This window comes from Vipera berus, assembly GCF_964194415.1.
Source record: "Vipera berus genome assembly, chromosome: 1".
In the NCBI taxonomy this organism is placed as follows: domain Eukaryota; kingdom Metazoa; phylum Chordata; class Lepidosauria; order Squamata; family Viperidae; genus Vipera; species Vipera berus.
In genome coordinates this window covers 457418-475199 of record NC_138202.1, presented here as the reverse complement: position 1 = coordinate 475199, position 17782 = coordinate 457418, and the positions used below count along the sequence as shown (strand labels likewise).

Here is a 17782-nt window from a genome sequence, read left to right as displayed (position 1 = left end):
TCATCCACCACTCTCCAGAGCCCCCTCCCGTTGCTCAGCCCCCAGAACACTGCTGCTCCTCCCTACCGTATCCAATGGCCTCTTCATGACATCCCACCACAACACCGCTGGCCGTTTGCTGTCCTCGCCAGTAGACCCTGAAAAACACACCCGGACAAGTGAGGGAGCAAGTCCAGGCCCAGGGCAGCCCCCAAGCTCAGCCCCCACCCCACCCAAGACTTGCCCACCAGCACCAGCCACGCCTGCCCCCCCTTCCCACCCAGCTGCTTCCAGGACACGGGAAGCCCCCTCTTGGCCCTCAGATCCTGGGGGGTCCTTTGAGCAGGCAGGGGCTGCACCAGGGACATTCTAGGTGTCAGGGTCCCTTCGTGGGTCCCCACCTGAGCCACTCTGGTGACACCCCCCGCCCGCCCCGATGCTTTTACCAAATCCGAGGAGAACTGGACCGACCAATCTCTGCAGCCCTGCCACTGTCCTTATTTGTGAAACCTAAGGGCTGGAAGGGGCCTGAGAGATCATCTACTCCCACCCGCCGCCAGGAACCACTGCAGCAGCCTCTCTCTCTGGCTCTTCTGCCCCTCGGAAGGTTCTTGACCAGGAATTAGGTGGGGGGCCTCGAGTGCCCCGGAGAGAGGCAGGGACCCTCTTGTAAAAGGCCCCCCAGGGGCTCTATTTAGGCTTGAGGCAGGCGAGAGGTCCACCAGAGCCCACCTCTGCGGAGGGGCCCTCGCCAGCTGCTCTGCCCGCCTGCTCACCTCTCAGGCCGCTGGCCAGGAGCCCCACAGCCACCGTGCTGAGGGTCCCCAAGGCGCCGTAGTACAGGTAGGAGATGGCATAGAATTCGTCCGCAAGGGCCGGCCTGCAAGGGGGGGGGCACTTGGTCAGCTGCCTTGGGAGCCACCAGATGCCCCCAGCCCGTGAACCTCAGTGCTGCCACCCCCCCACCCAGCCGGGGCCCTGCAGAGGCTGGCTGGGGAATTCTGGGAGCTGAAGTCCACGAGCCTTAAAGTCGCCAAGGTTGGGGGTCCCCGGGATCGCAGTCCCCACGGATTGGAGAGTGGGTGGAGAAACTGGATGGGAGGGGCAGAGGGGGTCGCCCACAGAGTGTGCCAGTCCAGCTTCGAAACAGGAAAGCCTGAGGAGGGGACCAAAAGGAGATCCCTGGAGTGGGAGTGAGGGGGGGCTCCGAAGGGGCCAGCTCAGCCCTCCCGCTCACCTCTCTGGCTGCTCCAAGGGGGGGCGGGGGGACAGCGGCCCGTAGAGCAGGGTGCCATTGGCCCCCTGGGAGACGTTGTAAAGCGGGCAGAGGTCTGCGTGGGAGGGCAGGACGCCCATGGTGCTGGCACTGGGCGGGTAGAGGGTGCCCCCCACCGCGACCCAAAAGGAGAGGAGGAAGCCGACGGCAAGGCCGGAGAAAACCCCCTGGAAGAGAAGAGGGCATTCCCACAACCATTTCTGCAGCGAGGGCAGAAACGGGCTCCCCAAAAGCTGCTTTGCCCAAGCCCAGGAAAAGAGAGGCCCCCCCATTCCCCCCTCCAGCCCCCCAGGGGCCCAAACGGACCCTCTCCTGGCTCCGCCCTGCAAGCCCAAGAGCCCCACCTGGAGGACTCCGGATCACTACCCCCCCTCCCCCCGCGATCTTGCCTTTGTCTCCCCCATGGGAGCTGCCCCCCCTTCCTCTCCCCCTCTCCCCTCTACCTTCCCGGTGGGGGGGGAACTCACCAAGGTGTTGCAGGTTGGGAAGAACATGCCCAGGATGAAGGCGCCCAGGAGGGGCCCGCTGATCACCCCCATGACCGTGAAGGAGCCCTGCCGGAGAAGCACGGGAAGCAGAAGGGGGCGGGGCCCGGGGGGGCTGAATTAGCAGGGCCCTCACTGTCCATCCGAGACCCTCCCCCCCAGGACACACAGGCTGGGGACTGGGATGGCGATAGGGAGGAGGGGGTCTTGTGGGGGAAAGAGAGGGGCTGCACCCCTTCAGCCCCTTGCCCAGTCCATTCACCCAAAAGTTACAGGGGGGGGGGAAGGTACGGCCTTCATGGGCGGGGGGGTCATGCCCCAAGGGTCAGGGTGCTTCACCGCTGCCATCCTTGCATTTAAGTGTTCACAAATGGCCCCCTGATCCAGGGTGACCTTCAGAGAACGGGAACCCCTCCCTCTGAGCCCCCTCTGACACCCCCCCAGAAGAGAGCTGGCATTTCTGGGGGTGGGCAGTTGGCTTTTCTCCCGGGGAGGGTCTCCGCTGCTGTTAGGAGAAGGAGAGCGATGGGGTCCAAACAGGGCGGAGGAGCGATGTGAGGCAATGCGGGGCCCACCATGAGGGAGGGGGGGGCTCTTTCCGGTGGGGGGGCTTAATTTCCAGGAAGAGTTGCCTTACCTGCAGCACGCCCCCTCCCAGCAAGGACGAAAGAGCCGCCACTGTGATGCAGGCAGTGCCGTAGATCAACGCTAGAGGCCAAGAGGAGACACACACCCTTCTCAAGCGAAAGCAAAGGGAAAAACTATACTGTGTGTGTGTGTGTTTGTGTGTGTGTGTGTGGGGGGGGTGGTTTACATATGTGTGTGTGGTGGCCCATTTAGGAACACGTTTGTTAGTCTCAGAGCTTCCCAAGGAGCCAGGAACACTGCAGATTTTCAAATCCCAGAGTGGAGGGCACCTTAGAGATCATCTAGTCAACCCTTTAATGTGAGATACAACTGAGCATCTCTCTCTCTCTCTCACACACACACACAGACACACACACACACACACACCACCGTCTGTCTGAAAACCTCCAAGGAAGGAGAGCTCCCCACTTCACGTGGCAGGCAGTCCCCCTGGCTGACGGCTCGCACACCCAGGCGACTCTGCTTTTCACCCAGTGCCCTGGTCCTGCCTCTCCTCCCTCCGGATACGGAGGCTGTTATCTTATCTGCCCTCTGACAACCCCTTGTCTGCAGGCAAAAGGTGCCACCAGCGCTCTTTCCCTGGCACGGGATAGAGTCAAGATACCAAGATGAAGTGTTAGCACCACTCGGCAAGGCCACACCTGGAATACCTGCATCCAGTTCTGGTCACCACGATATGTAAAAAAGACTCTGGAAAGAGGGCAGAGAAGAGCCACTAGGATGATTGGGGGACTGGAGGCTAAAACATACGGAGAACGGTTGCAGGAATTAGATATGTCTGCTTTAAGGAAGAGAAGGACGAGGGGGGACAGGATGGCAGTCTTCCAGTATCTCAGGGGCTGCCCCAAAGAAGAAGGAGTCAAGCTATCCTCCAAAGCGCCCGAAGGCAGGACAAGAAGCAACGGATGGAAACTAGTCAAGGAGAGAAGCAACCTGGAACTAAGGAGAAATTTTCTGACAGTGAGGACAACTAACCAGTGGAACAACCTGCCTCCAGAAGCTGTGAATGCTCCAACACTGGAAGTTTTTAAGAAGAGACTGGACAGCCATTTGTCTGAAATGGTATAGGGTTTCCTGCCTGAACAGGGGGCTGGACTAGATGACCTCCAAGGTCCCTTCCAATCCTGTTATTCTGTGCTCAGCTCCGTCCCCAAATTAGGGTGTTTCCAGGTGACCTCCCCTGGCCTCACTCCAGAATCTAGAGGTGGGGGGGTCTCTTAACCCCCTGGGCCTTAATGCTTGCACCCCTCCCTCTCCTGGTTTTCCCCCCAGAGAAAGGGAAGGTTGGGGCTCCCCCTTTCAATGCCACTCACAGAGCCCCTTGGAGACCAGGGCGAGTTTCCGTGGCGTCAGGCTGGGCATGTTCGGTTTGATCAGGTCCTCCACGGTGACGGCCGCCATGGCATTGATGCTGGTGGAGGCCGTGCTGTGGGAGAGGAGGGCGAGAGGGCATCAGGTGGGGGGGCAGCCTGCGGCTTGGCAAAGCCTCTGCCCTTCACACCGGAGACCGACCTCAAAGTGCCGCTGTATGCGCAGGCCAGGAAGAGGCCGGGCACCCCCGGGCAGCTCTCAAAGATGTCCAGCACCAGGTAGGGCATGTACTGGGGACGGAGAAGAAATGGCAGCCGTCAGTCCGAGAATCCCAAAGCCCCCCTCGGTCGCAGGGCAGAGAAGGGGAGACCAGCCGAATCCTCGGCTGCCCTGCCCTGCCCGGGGTTCCTCCTGGCTTCGGGGTGCAGTTTTGAGGCAGAGGAAAGACAGGGAGGGGGCCTCAGGGAGGGGTCTCTGCAAAGGGGCAGCGGGAGGAGGAGGGGGGCTGGGCGAGGTCTGGGGCCTGGTGGGGTCTGTGAGTGGCCGGGTGAGGCAGGGGTTGGCAGCCTGGGTGAAGAGTTTGTCCCCACTACCTGGCCTTCTGCCCTGGCGTCACTTGTGGTCTCGCACCCAAGTCCCAACTTGGCCGGCCTCTGTTTCATTCGGGGGGGGCAGCAAAGCCCCCTGGCAGAGGGAAACGGCTGGCCTTGGCATCCGCTCACTCTTGAGCCCCCAGGATCCTCCCTCGACGCCTCCCCCTCCCCCCCAAGGAGAGACAGGGGGGGCAAACCTTCTGCCCAGGTGCCCCCCCCCCGCACCTGGCTGCCCTGCTCTGCCCTTGGGGGATTCACGTCACTCTCCTCGCCTTTCCTCAGCCTGCCCAAGCTCCCCCCACCGGCTTCCCTGCCCCGCTCCGCTGCCCCCCCACCCCAGTGAAGGGGCCGTAGTACCTGGTCAGGCGCTGAGATGTATCCGGCCAAGAGCGGGTCGCAGTCCTTGTAGAGTGCAAACATCACAATGCCACAGCCCACTGCGCTGGAGACGATGACGAAGAGCCCCACTTGGTTGATCAGGAGGGCCCTGGGGGGGACGGGGGGGCAAGAAGAGAAATTAGGCCCAGGAGGGAGGAAGACGGCCCTCGGTCAGCGGGCAGAGCTGGCCGGAGGGAGCACTGCTTTCCCTACACACACACCAGGTGCCCTGGGGGGACCCCGGGGGTCCAGGGGCCGGAGAGTCTGCCCTGGCGTGGAAAGGGCCCGCTGGGCACCTGCCCTCGTTCAGTCTCGGGGTGCCGGGGGAGAAGGGGGGCATTGCACACCCTGCCCACCGTGACCCGGCCCCAGGATGTGCCCCCTGCCTCAGTGGTACCGATGCTGCTCCCATCAGCCCAGATGTGGCAGGTTCTGGGGCCCCCCTCCCCCAGCAGAATGCCCACCTGCCCAGAGCGGACCCACAAGACCTTCAGAACCGTGAGGACTACAATCTTAAAATTACAAGGCTCGTCAGATACAAGATGGGCAGCATAAATGAACAAAATAAAAACAGATAAATAAAATTTTGCAGTGGCCCAGAACGTGCCCGAAGGCTCCAGTCAGACTGGGGGGGGCAGCCGGGAAGAGAGGCACTTGAAGGCTGAAGGGAGGTTGCTCCCCCTCCCCCTCCCTCTCCCTCCTGCCTGGTGACCCACGGCCCAGAAGAGCGCCTGGCCTGGAAGGAAAACAAGCCTTTGTGGGCAGAGGCCGATAGCCCCGTGACCCCCGGCAGCCGGGTGGCGGAGGGGGTCCTGCAAGGAAGGCACAGCCAGCGGCCGCCTGTGTTTGTACACTCAGGTGGAGGAGGCGGGGGGGGGGCACTGGGTGGGGCCGGCCACCCTCCGCTGACACCCCCAGCAGCAGCAGCATAGATTGAAAAGGGGGGGCAGCTAGAGGCGATAAGGAGGGCTGCGCTCACTCCTCCCTGGGCAGACGTGGCTGGCTGGCCTCCAGCCACGCCACCCGGGCCCTGCCACAGCCCAAAGCAACGGCAAGTGGGGGGGGCACCGTGCTCGGCTTCCCCCCCCTGCCGCATCCTCGCTGCTCCCGGAGCCGCCCCAGTCGGGGCTGGCAGGGGGCTGGTGAGCCTCGAAAAATTCCCTGAAGTGCAAATTCCCTCAGCCTCCCCGGGTTTCGGGAGAGCCGCCCCCAGCCTCCTTGGGGCAACTCACAGTTTGGCTTCCTTCTCCGTCTTGCAGGCCACGTAGCGCTGGACCTGGGCCTGGTTGACCCCGTACATGGAGAGCCAGACCAGCGTCCCCCCAAAGAGGAAGGTCCAGAAGGTGTAGCGGCTGCGGGGGTCCAGGCTGAAACTGGAGGGGGCCAGAGAGAGAGAGAGTCAGGAGGAAGGTGCGTCTCCAGGGACATTTAGCAAGCGACAGGTGGCCAGACCTCATGAAGTTCTGGACAAGGAAATGGGGGCTAGTGGGGGAAGTTGCTGCAGCCTGAGATTTCTTAAAAAGGAATTCAAACTTATTTCTCTGAATTTCAGGGATGGGTTTTTCCCCGCCATTGGAAACAAAATGATCTAAGGGGTCGCCCCGAATCCCCCCCTGCGGCAGCTCCACCTACTCTCCCAGGTTGACCCTGGAGTGGTTGTGGGCGATGGACAGGACCTGCCCCGGCCCCCCCACCAGCAGCGTCCCCTGGATCAGGATGGCCATGAAGCCGGACAGCATCACCAAGACCTGGAAGACGTCCGTCCAGATGACCGCTTTCATGCCCCCCTGTAAAAGATGGGGGTCCCGGGAGGTCAGCCAGCTCCTCTGGGGCGCCCCTCGGGGCTTTGGGCGAAAGGCTCCCAGCAACAGCGGGGGAGGAAGCGCAGATGCCCAGGCCCCTCCCGCAAGCCTCCTTGGGGGGGGGATTGGAGGGAGGGGGTGTGCGAGGGCCAGACTCCCCTTCGACTCACAATGGTGGTGTAGAAAGTGCAGATGGAGCCGGTGGAGAGAAGCGAGGCCCAGATATCCAGACCCGTCACTGGGAGAAAACGAGAAAAAATAGATCTTTATTCAGGGATTCTCCCTTTTTGGCCCCCAGCGAGTCCGCCGGCTTCACCTGGAAGCAGAGAGGCAGAGAAAAGAGGATGCCTCTTCCCAGGGAGGGGCTGGGGGGGCACAGCTTCTCTAAAGTGGGTCAGATCTGGTGGAGTTGAGCTCCCCCCCCATCCACTCTCTGACCTTCACACAACCACTTCAGTCAGCCCACAATCCATGGAGAGAGAAGCCGAAGTAGCATGGGGGGGTCTGTCCCTGGGCCAGGACGGCCCCTGGGTCTTCAGCTGACTGATTGGGGGGACTGGGGGGGGCTGTGCGAATCCCAGCCCAGTTCAGACCGCCGGAGAGGAGAGCAGGTGGGACTCACCTTGGTTGAGGATCAAGGCCGGGGCGTAGATGACGATTCCCGTGTACAGCACCTGAGGGAGGGAGGGGGAGGTGCAGAGCCCAGCAAGGCTTTTAAGACCTGTGAAGCTGCAGAGGGAGGGGCTGGGGGGGGAGGTGATCCGTGCTGCCCCCCCACTGGCTTGTCCACGAAGGCAGCACCTCAGCCCAGCAAACTAGGCAGCTTCTTGGCCTGCCAGGCTGTTTCTGAGCAAGTTCCTCTTTCTGCCCCCGAATCTTTCCTTACTGTGGGGGTGGGGGGACCCCAAAGGGAGCCACGATGGTCAGGGTGGAGACCCTCCTGGGATTTTATCCACTTCAGCCAGCTCTGATCCTCGCATCTTTCAGGCTGTGCAGCACGCAAGACCACCCTCTCAAGGGGAGGGAGGGATTTGGGGGGGGAGGAAGGGGAGAATGCCCACCCTGGGCCAGCCACAATCCTTGGCACTTACCGTGGCGATGATGTACTGGATTGTGCCACACAGCCGGACTTTCCTGGAAAACCGCAGCTCCAGGTACTGCCGGGGAGAGAGGGAGAAGGCAGAGGGGCAGCTGAAATCTTCAGAAAGGCCAAACCTTCCAGGAGGGGTCTCATGTTGGGGGGGGCAGGGGGGTGACGGGCATCAGGCATTTGGGCTGCCCCAAACATGGGAGAGGCCTTAACTTGAGGCCAGGGGCTTCAGGATCCCGGAGTGGAGACAGTGGGATAGAGAGCAAGGGTCCCACAATCACCCTCTCCCCCCGCCCCCCCCAGTAAATACCCATGGGAAAAAGGGGCATGGCCTTCTCAAAAGTAGGACACCACACACACACACACACACACACACACACACACACACACACACAGAGGCAGATTGGAGCTTGGAATCCCTGCCCTTTCACCCTTTGCCAGTGACAGGAGGCTCATCTCACGGAGACCCAAAGGTGCTTTTTGAAAAGGCAGCTGGATGTTTTTGCTTTTCGCCTGAAGACTTTTCGCCTCTCATCCAAGAAGCTTCTTCAGTTCTTCAAGGAAAAGCAATAAAAAGTCCGCCTCTGGACAACCCTGATCCAGAAGAAGGAAAGCTCCGTAGGCATCTCATTGAGAGGGGCGAGAATGAATGGTTACATTGGGGGGGGGCAAATATAGTTAAAACCGCAGCCCTTGGGGGGGGGGCGGGGAATGGGTTTGAAAGCAATTGTCTCAACCCTCGTTTTTTAAAACAGAAAATTGGAAGAATTCAACGGAGCACAAAATTTCCACGGTTAAGGAAGCCCTTAAGTCAGCTGTCCCTAAGGAGCTTCTCCGCCACTGTTGTCAAGCGGATTACCGCAACGGAGGGGTGGGGGGGGTTGAGCTTCCCTCTCAGCCAGGCCTACCTGTCAGGGCGGTCGTTGGGCAGGGGCAGAGCGAGGGGCGGGAAGGCTCCCGAGAGCAAGAGGACAACGGAGGAAGGAAGCAACGGCCGGACGGAGGCGGCTGGGGGGGGGGCCGAGGGGTTCAGACGGGAAGGGCGGCGACACGCCTGGATTCGCGGGACCGTCCCCGCCGAGCCGAGCCGAGCCGAGCCGAGCCGCGCAGGGCTGCCAGGACTCGCGCCCGCCGCCGCCGCCCCGCCGCCCCCTCCCCTGGGGCGCAGCGGGGCTCCGGGGACGGGGCCAGCCGGACCCCCGACGCCCCGCCCACGCCGCCCGACCCCCCCCCATGGTCGGCTGAGCGCTGGTCCGGCCGCGCCCGCCCCCCGCCCTGGGAGCCCCTGCCTGGCCCGCCGCTCAGGGGGCCGCGGGAGGCCGGACTCTGGGCTTCCCAAAGCCCCCCCCCGCCCTCTGCAAAGGGATCCCTACAGGAGGGGGGGATCTGCCAAGGGGCGCGCCTCACCGCCCACCCCCCCCGCAGCACCCTTCCCCAAAGACTGACTCCGCCTCTGGACGTTTGCTCCCCGATAAGCCTCTGGCAATCGGACCCTGCTGATCCCCTCCGGCCCAGCTGATCCCACTTGATCCCAGGGGCTCAAAGGTGGTTGCAGAGCAGCCCCCTCCCTCCCCCCAGGGCAGAAGGCAGCCCCAACGCCCCCCCTAGCCCTCAGTGAAGGCAAATTGCTTCAGCTGAGAGGGTTCCTCAACCAGGTCTCCCCCCCCACAGCAGCAGCAGGGGGGGGGGCTTTGCCTAAAGCCCAGGAGGGGCTGCAGGGAAGGAACCCTGGACCTGCCCACATCTGCATTTAGAACCCCCCTTTCCTCATTTAGAGACGGGCCCCCTCTCTGGATGGCCTGGGGGGTCTCTCTGCCATGCCTCGGAAGGGCAGCCCCACCCCAGCCAGGCAGTGGGCTTGCGGGGGCAGCAATCAATTGGGCAGAACCTCAGGGGCTGGGCGGGGGGGGGGGCAGGAGTGGCAGGCCGGTTTGTCTCCAGGGTTGCTCTCTCTTCCCCCCCCCCCGCAGCCCCCCACCTCTGGGCCTGCGCCCGGGAAGCCCTTCAGTGCTGCTCCAGGGGCAGAGAGGTTGCTGCAGACGGCCTTTGTGGCAAGGCCCAGTGCCCAGCTGAGGACCCTCTGGGCACCTTGCCCCATCCTCAACGGGGGGGGGGGGGGGGAGCGCAGGGAGAGCCCTGGCAGATGCCTGGAGGACTTTTGCATCCCTGCCTGGCACGTTGAGGAAGCCTCTTCCCGGGGTCCAGCCACGTTTGGGGAAGCGGCCCCAGGTGAGGGCAGGGACAGACCAGCCCCAAAGCAGGCGGAGGGCACCCCTTCCCAGCCCCCCGGCAGGGCTTTCTGGCACGAGGGCCCCCCAGCTCTGCAGCCTGAAGAAATGGGGATTCGGCAGTCAAGATCCTTCCTTCGCTTAGGTGTCTGCAGCACTTCTGAACGGACGGGCCAAATGCAGGCAGAAGGGAGAAAACCTGTTCAGACAAATGCAACCCCACCCCCACCCCCAGTACCCGAGCTGGGTCTCAGCTCCCATCATCCTCAATCCATCTATTTGTGCACCATGGGAGTGGAATGCCAGCCACAGCCAGAGGGACAGAAGCTTTGCTGCCGGGGGGGGGGGGGGTGCAAGATGGATGCCTTGGGGGGCTCTCAGAGGCCTTTATCAGATCAGTTCTCTCCCCCCACAGACACACACTCGAGCCCTTTCCCCACCCCCAGGACCCCTGGGCTGCCTCCCGCCTGTCTCTGCAGTCAGAAATCTCTGGGGCTGCAATTGGGAGTGATTGCCCAACCTGGGGGGGGGGGCTGCTCAAGTGCTGTGGGGAGCAGCAGAGCCACAATGGAGCCAAATGACGGGGGGGGGGGGCTGAAAGTGCCAGTTGCAGACCTTGTTCTAGTGCTTGGCTCAAACAGCCCCCCCCTCCCATGGGGCTGAGAGAGGAAGCAGCAAACTAGCTGGTGAAAGGTTATCTGGGGGGGGGGGGGAACCTTGGCTGGCCAAGGCTGAAACCTGAAGGGGGGTGGGGGCTTTTAAATTCCTGCAGGAAAAGGGCTGATTGCTTGGAGGGGGGAGGGGGGAACGGTGCCCTGGAAGTTACAGAGAGTCTCCTCTGCAGAGTCCCTGCTGGGGCTCCAGAAATTGCAGGGGGGGGGCTTTCAAGGACTGCCCCCACCTCTAGCTACCCTTTGGGGTGTCTTATTATGAATGGCCTCCCCCACTGCTGACATTGCCTATGGGTGAACCCCAAAAGAGGTACTGGAGGGGCCACTTGGCTATAACCAGGGGGAGAGTCAGGGAGCGTCAGGCAGGTGGCCTCTTTCTCCCCCCCCCCAAAAAAATATAAACCAACCTGGGCAAAATATCTCCAGGCTTCTTGGTCAGCTCTCCCCCCCTGCCTTACTTGCACAGAAGCCGAAATGCGGGTGGGGGAGGGGGGAAAGTGCCAGCCTGGCCATTTCTGCCCAGATTGGCACGAGACCCCCTGGGGTGCCCAGGGCCAGGCTGCAGCAGCGGGGGGGGCGGGGGGGGGAAAGAATTGCCCTCCTGAAAGGAAGTCCCTTCAAAGAGCTCATTTCCGGGTCCTCTCTGCTGTTGTGGGTGTGCAAGTGTGGCGTGTGTGTGGCCCACCTGTTCTGCCTGGGGTGGCAGGGCCAGAAGAAGCCCCCCCCTTCTCTGGCTTGCTTGGCGATGCCAGGGGGCACAAAGGCCTGAGCAGGCGCGAGGTGCCCAGGGCTGCCGGGGGAAGGCAAAAGCTGCCATCCAACTTCCTGGACAACCGAGAAGGGTGTGCTTTGTGTGCCTTGCTCCAGACCCACAATCGCACACCCACAAAGGCTCCAGGCTCCCAGCAGCCTTCAATGCCACGGATGCCTCTGCTCTCCGAGGGGAGATAAGCTGGAAAAACATCTCCGCTCTTCCAGGGTTATGTGTCAGCGGCTCAGCCCAAGAGGGGGGGGATCCCCAGTGGGTGAAAGGCAGCCAGACCTTGGGGGATGGGCAGCAGCCCCCTCCCCAGGCCAGGGTCCTCCGAACTCCCCAGTGATGAACTCTGACCCCCAGGATTTAAGAAGGGGGGCACCAACTAGCCAGCCTTGCCAGCACAGACACTACGAGCAAACCCTGCTTACGCCAATAGCCCAGCTTCCCCTGGATCCCATCAAGCTTCGGGGGGGGGCATTTCCTGCTCCCCGGCTCAATATTTACCCTCGTGTTGATCTTTCAAGTTTCCGAAAACAATTTGCGTGTCTTGCTTTGCCAGCACGAAGCCATAGTGCGTAACTTTGAGGGTGAAGAGAGTATTTGGTAAGCCTCACAGAGTAATCTTGTGGTAAGATGGGCAAGTAACAAATTTTACAAATAAATAAAATAAATAAATACTTCGATCTATTCCAGCCCTTCCGTTCACGCCATCCTGGGCCAACCCGCCCCAGGGGAGCTTCCTGCAGCTCAGAGGGGAGCCCCCAAAGGCCAGCCGTGACTCTCCATCCCTCCGAATTTGTCCGGCACCACCAGCAAAGGGAAGGCCCTGGTTAGCCAGCCTGGAAGTTGTCCAAGGTGGACACGGCTCCTGGTCCCCCAGTTTCCTCTGCCACCCTGGGGTGGCCCCGAGTTCAGCCTGCTAGCCAGAGATGCCCATGTCTGGGGCAGAGAGCCCCAAATGTCATCCCCTGCCCCAGCTGAAAACGGGACACAGTCCGGCCACTTTGGTGTACTGGTTAAGGCACCTGGCTACAAAGTAAGAGACTATGAGTTCAAGTTCTGCTTTAGGCATGACAGCCAGGTGGGTAACCTGGCCAATCACCAGGAGACGGTGAGTTCTAGTGTCCCTCCTTAGGCACAAAAACTGTCTGGGTGACTTTGGGCCAATCACCAGGAGATGGGGAATTCTAGTCCCGCCTTAGGCACAAAAACCGTCTGGGTGACTTTGGGCCAATCACCAGGAGACAGGGAGTTCTAGTTCTACCTTGGGTGTGAAAGCCGGCTGGGTGACCTTGGGCCAGTCCTTCTCTCAGCCCAGCCCACCTCACAGGGTCCTTTTTCTGAGGAAAGCGGGAGGAGGAGGAAGGCTGTTGGAAATATTTACTGCCTTGAGTTATTTTGTCAAGATAACAAAGGCCGGATATAAAGAAAGAAAGAAAATAAAGATAAATGAGTCGGCTCCACTTCCCCCAGTCTGCTCGCCACCTTCCACAATGAAGCCTCAGGGAGGTCTCCTAATCCAGGGTTAGGCAACCTTGGCTATGCCGGCTCAGGAATTCTGGGAGTTGAAATCCAGGAGTCATAAAAGAGCCAAGGTTGCCTACCCCTGTGACCTGACCCCTACTCCGACTTCTCCTGTTCTGGGTTGTGAATGACACCTGTGTGCACCCGGGAGTGAAATGCGTCCCTCTGAACAGATGCTGCCTTTAGAAATGTGCGGCTTTGGCTGCACCCATATTTGCCTGCTTGGGGTCAGTGCAATTCCCTCTGGGACGCTCCCCCTGCAGAAACAAAGTGGTTTTGGCCGGAGGATCTTGGAAAGAGAACTCGCCCAGTGGGACAATCGTCACAGTGGTTAACCTCAAAGTGGCACCTTTTCTGCAGAGATCAGCACAAGCCGGCAAACACCCGCCAAGGCTGACTTTTTCCTGCCTCCCCCCTCCCTCCCTTCCCCTGCCCCTCGGCCCCTCCCCGGGAGGGCCCCATGGAGGAGAGGAATCAGGACCTGCCTTTGCCGAAAACTCCTGGCAGGGGAAGCCCCTCACTGCATCTCTGGGGGTTTGGGGGATCCGTCCTGCTAACAGGCAGAGCTCCAGGCCCAGCTGAGCTACCCCCGACAGCCACTCTCAGAGCCCTGTGGCGGAAGATGGCACAACCCCCACCCCGGGGCAGATTCCCTCCTCCGAAGCCCCCTCCCTGGTTCCAGAGTTTTTCCACTGGGGGGGGTCTCTGACTTGCCAAGGCCTTCTCGAATGTCTGGAATAAAAGGGTTGGCTGGCCGCATTTCGTTCCTTGTTATTAATTTATTCATTAAACTGGCTGACAATACAAAAAAGTGAAAACATCCACAGTGTGATTGTTGAGGAACAACAACATCACACACACACACACCCTGAGAAAAACAGCAAACCCAACAAGCAGGAACAACAAAATAAGAAAGGGGGGAAGGTGCTGCAATGAAGCCAGGAGAAATAACCCAATTCAGCATTTTCCTGAACCCCGGCAGGCAGGCAGGCAGGGAGGGGCCCGCCTGGCAGGGCAGGGAGGCCATTCCTGGGCACTGGTGCCCCCCCCAAAGCAGCACCTCCTAGCCCACCACCCTCCCCTTCTCTGGGAAATCTGGTGTCCACGGCAGCTGCTCTCTACGGGGTCCAGCGGGCTGGCCCAGTTCCTGGGAATGCCCTCCTTAGCTTGTCTGCTGACCAACCGGCCCGAATCAAACCACCTTCTGATGGAGAAGCCCTCCCAGGTGGGCCCAGCCCCTTTTCCCGGGGTCAGAGGTGAGCCGGCCTTGGAGGCTCCAGGTTGATTCAGAGAATTTACTGACTCGGAGGGAGGCTTTGGTGAGTGTGTGTGTGTGCGCGCGTGTGTGTGTTAATTGGCACCTTGCCTTCTTTACTGCAATCCCTCTTAGGAAAGAGGATTAGGCACCAGGTGAATAAATCGGTGATGCTGGAAGCTTCCCTCCGTTTGGGCCCTGCTGGAAGTGGCTTCGGCGGCCTGGGGAGCCAGGGAGGGGCCCTAAAAGGGCTGAAGAGGACCCCACCTGGAGGCAGCTCGGCTGGCTCTGCGGGGTGGTGATGGTGGTGAAGGGGGAAGGAAAACAGAGCGAGAAGGAGCCGAGCCTCCAGAAGAAAAGGGGGGGCTGCTTCCAGGACCCAAAAGAGGAGGGGTCACCCCAAAGAAAGGGAGGCCTAACTCCAAAGGGAAGGGGGAGGACGTGGGGGTTCAATTCACAGGGGGGGGGAAAGCATCCAGCTGACTTCAGAGAAATCTCCCTCCCCGAGAGTAAGAGAAATTGGCCTGGGGTCCTAACCAGAGGTATGGATACCGAATTAGAAGACCCCCCCACCTCCACGCTACTGCATGCTGCCCCACACTTCCTTCCCCATTTATTTGTCAGTTTTAATGTCTCGCTGTTTTCATCTTTTTTACAATATCGTTTAAGCACCCCAGAATGTGAGAGCGAGGGGGGGGAAAATAAATTTAATAAAAAATATTCAGAGACGGGACTCAGATTTGAAACACAAGCCCCCCCCCCCGCAACCATCCCCTGCTCTTTGAAGGAAAGCAGGACCACGCAGCTTTTCCCCGGGGCCGGGGCCGGAGCCCAGCCCAGCCGCCCCCCCTACCTCGTAGGTGCTGGTGAGCCCCAGGCGGTAGAAGACGGGCAGGAAGAGGCCGGCGGTGAGCAGCGAGTTGAGCAGCTGGCCCAGGCACATCCAGAGGAACTTCACGCCGTAGCGGTAGGCCTCGGCCGGGACGCCCAGCACCTGGATGGCCGACATGAAGCTGGCGGAGAGCGACAGGCCCACCGGCAGCGCCGACATGGCCCGGCTGCCGGTGAAGAAGTCCTCGGGGCTCTTCTGGCCGCCCCTGCACAGCGCCTGGAAGAGGCCGATGCCCGTGGAGACCAGCAGCATCAGGCCGAAGACGCCGTAGTCCCAGAGGCCGAAGCCCCGCGGCGCCGGCTGGAGAGCGGCCAGCTCACCTGCGGCGCCCATCCTCTTCCACTCCCCGCGGCGGGACGGAGGAGAAGGCAGCCTCGCCTGGAGGGGAAAGCGGGGGAAGGAGGGTGGGGGGGGACCGTCCGAATTCAGAAGACCCTCTCCTCCTCCTCCTCCTCCTCCTCCTCCGTCAGGCAGAGGGAGAGAAGCTCCGGGCAGAAGATGGACAGACGCGCCACGGTTGAACTTTTCTGAAAGGAGCAAAGAGTCCCGCTGGCTTCTGGGCCGGGAGGCGGGGAGGAGGACGGCTCGGGACCCCTCGCAGAGGGGAGAAAGTCCAGAATTGGGGAAGGGCCAGGAAGAGCAACGGACGAATCGGCAGGATGGACGGGACGTTTAGAGGAGAGAGAGAGAGAGGGAGTGAATAGAAAGAGCTAACAGACAGCGGCTGATCCGGGAGGGAATAAGAGAGTGGCAGGAACCGGGGGAACTTCCCGCGGCTGCCCTGCTGCCCTGCCCGGAGCACCTGCTCTGTTTGACCGGATCCCTTAACGAAAAGCCGGGCACCCGTGGATCACCTGAAGCGAAGGAGGCGCGACCGGCGAGGGCAGGCGGGGCGCGCGGGCAGGAGCCCCCCGAGGGCAGAAGCCGGGAGCTGCGCGCGGGACTCGAAGCGGAGGCGAGCCGGGCGTCGGATGCGCGGCGGCGCCTTAAGAAGCGCCGGCCCGCCGGCCGGAGGGAGGCGCGGGGCGGGCGGAGACCGGGAGGCAGGCGCTGCCGGCGGGGAGGGCTGGGTGGCGGGGAGGGGCCGCCTCACCAGGCGCAGCCCCGCCGGAGGGCAGCCTCGGGCTCCGCGCCCGGCTCCGGACGCCCCCGGGGCCACTCGGGCCCCGCCCCGCGGGTGGACCGCAGCCCCCCCCGGCCAGATGAGCTTCGTGGTCCCGGTCAGTGACGCCCGCCCGGGTCAAGGAGCGCCCTGCGACGCGGAGCCCCGGAGCCGCCTCGCCAGGACGGCCTCGGAGAGAAATGGGGGGGGGGGCCCGCGGCGCTGAGGAGAAGCGGCCAGGCGTTGGGCGGGGATCTTTGGGGGCCGCTGGCCAGAAAGAGGGATCCCGGACAATGGAGGGGCAGGGACCCTGAGGGGCAGGAATCTGAAGCAAGCGGCTGATTGAGTAAAGGAAGCCGGTGTTGGAACAAAGGAAAATCTGATTTTTGTAGTACAGGCTGTCCCTGACTTACAACGGTTTGTTTAGTGACCGTTCAAAGTTACAACGGCACTGAAAAAAGTGACATGACCATTTTTCACACTTACGACCTTTGAATCATTTTTGCCATCAAAATTCAGACTCTTGGCAACTGGCTCGTATTTATGACTGTCGCAGCATCCCAGAGGGGTCACGTGATCCCCTTTTGTGACCTTCTCACCAGCCAAGTCCTTGGGGAAGCCAGATTCGCTTAATGACCATGCAACTAACTTGACGACTGCAGCAATTCACTAGTTAGTGCAGGTTTGCGTCCCGCCAGGCTCAAGGTTGACTCAGCCTTCCATCCTTCCCAGGTAGGTAAAATGAGGACCCAGATTGTTGGGGGCAATTAAGCTGACTTTGTAATAATGCCGCTTGGGGGTGTGTGTGAAAGCCCTAACAAGCAGGCATATACATAGAATGAAGGCTATGGCTAAGCACATTGATTTGTGCTTCTTAGATTGTAAGCCGCCCTGAGTCTTTGGAGAAGGGCGGGATATAAATGGGATTAAAAAAAAAAAGCAAGGATGCTGAGAATCCCATTATTAAAAGCGCATCTGCGGCTTCTCCTTTTGGGCTTCCCAGGTGAACTTTTTAAAGTTGGGGGGGGACCACAGCCGTGTTTGAGATGCACCTTATCCAGAGGCTGCTCCTGTTCAGGTATCGGAGGGGGGGGAGACAGCAGAGAGAAATGGGGAGAGGGTGTGCAACGGGGGAGGGGGGTAGAAAGGAGATGCAAAGAAAAAAGGGGGGGAATGTTTGGAGAAGATTTGACAGCTTTTTTATTATTATTTTAATTTTTCCATCATGGAAGAGAATATTTGTAGCTCAGGCCTGACTTCTGGAGTTCTTAGTGTTGGAAAGGAAGCAGGGAAAGATGAAATCTTGAGGACTAGTGTCCTAATTTGAATAAATGCTTCCCACTGGGTTTATTTGTTATGACAGCTAAACAACAGCCCCCACCACACCCCCAGATTCAGGGGGAGCTCCCAATGAACCTGCACGGGGGGGGGGAGGAACTGCCAGAAGTGGGGTGCCATTAGCTCTCCATCTGTGACTGCAGGATTATTCCAGAATGTTGCAGCTGCAGAAGGCCAGACCGCCCTCCCCCCCCCCCCGCTAAAACTCCTGGGCTGTCTCCCCACCCGCACGAAGGGGCTTGGTTTCCCCTCCCAGAGGTCTTCCAAGAGAGGCTGGATGGTCATTGGTGCAAAGGACTTCACTGGATCCTGCACTCATTTGGGTGGACTAGATGATCTCTGAGGTCCCTTGTCTATGGAGATTCTCAGTCATCTAGGTCATTCAAGGTGCTGGTGATGACCTATAAAGCCCTAAATGGCGAGGGTCCAGGATATTTGAGGGAATACCTGCTG

The 17782-nt window shown here is 60.7% G+C and overlaps 1 protein-coding gene across 1 annotated transcript; it reads right to left on the bottom strand.

The window, feature by feature from the left end:
- Positions 1-15222, bottom strand: SLC5A5 (solute carrier family 5 member 5; the record flags this gene model as incomplete). Its single annotated transcript, XM_081314783.1, has 14 exons — positions 1-137; positions 756-859; positions 1217-1422; positions 1723-1809; positions 2378-2448; positions 3702-3814; positions 3901-3989; positions 4650-4779; positions 5903-6043; positions 6303-6457; positions 6643-6710; positions 7095-7146; positions 7564-7629; positions 14851-15222. The coding sequence occupies 14 exons, from the start codon at positions 15220-15222 to the stop codon at positions 1-3; spliced, it is 1791 nt and encodes a 596-aa protein (XP_081170909.1).
- Positions 15223-17782: the final 2560 nt, after the last annotated feature.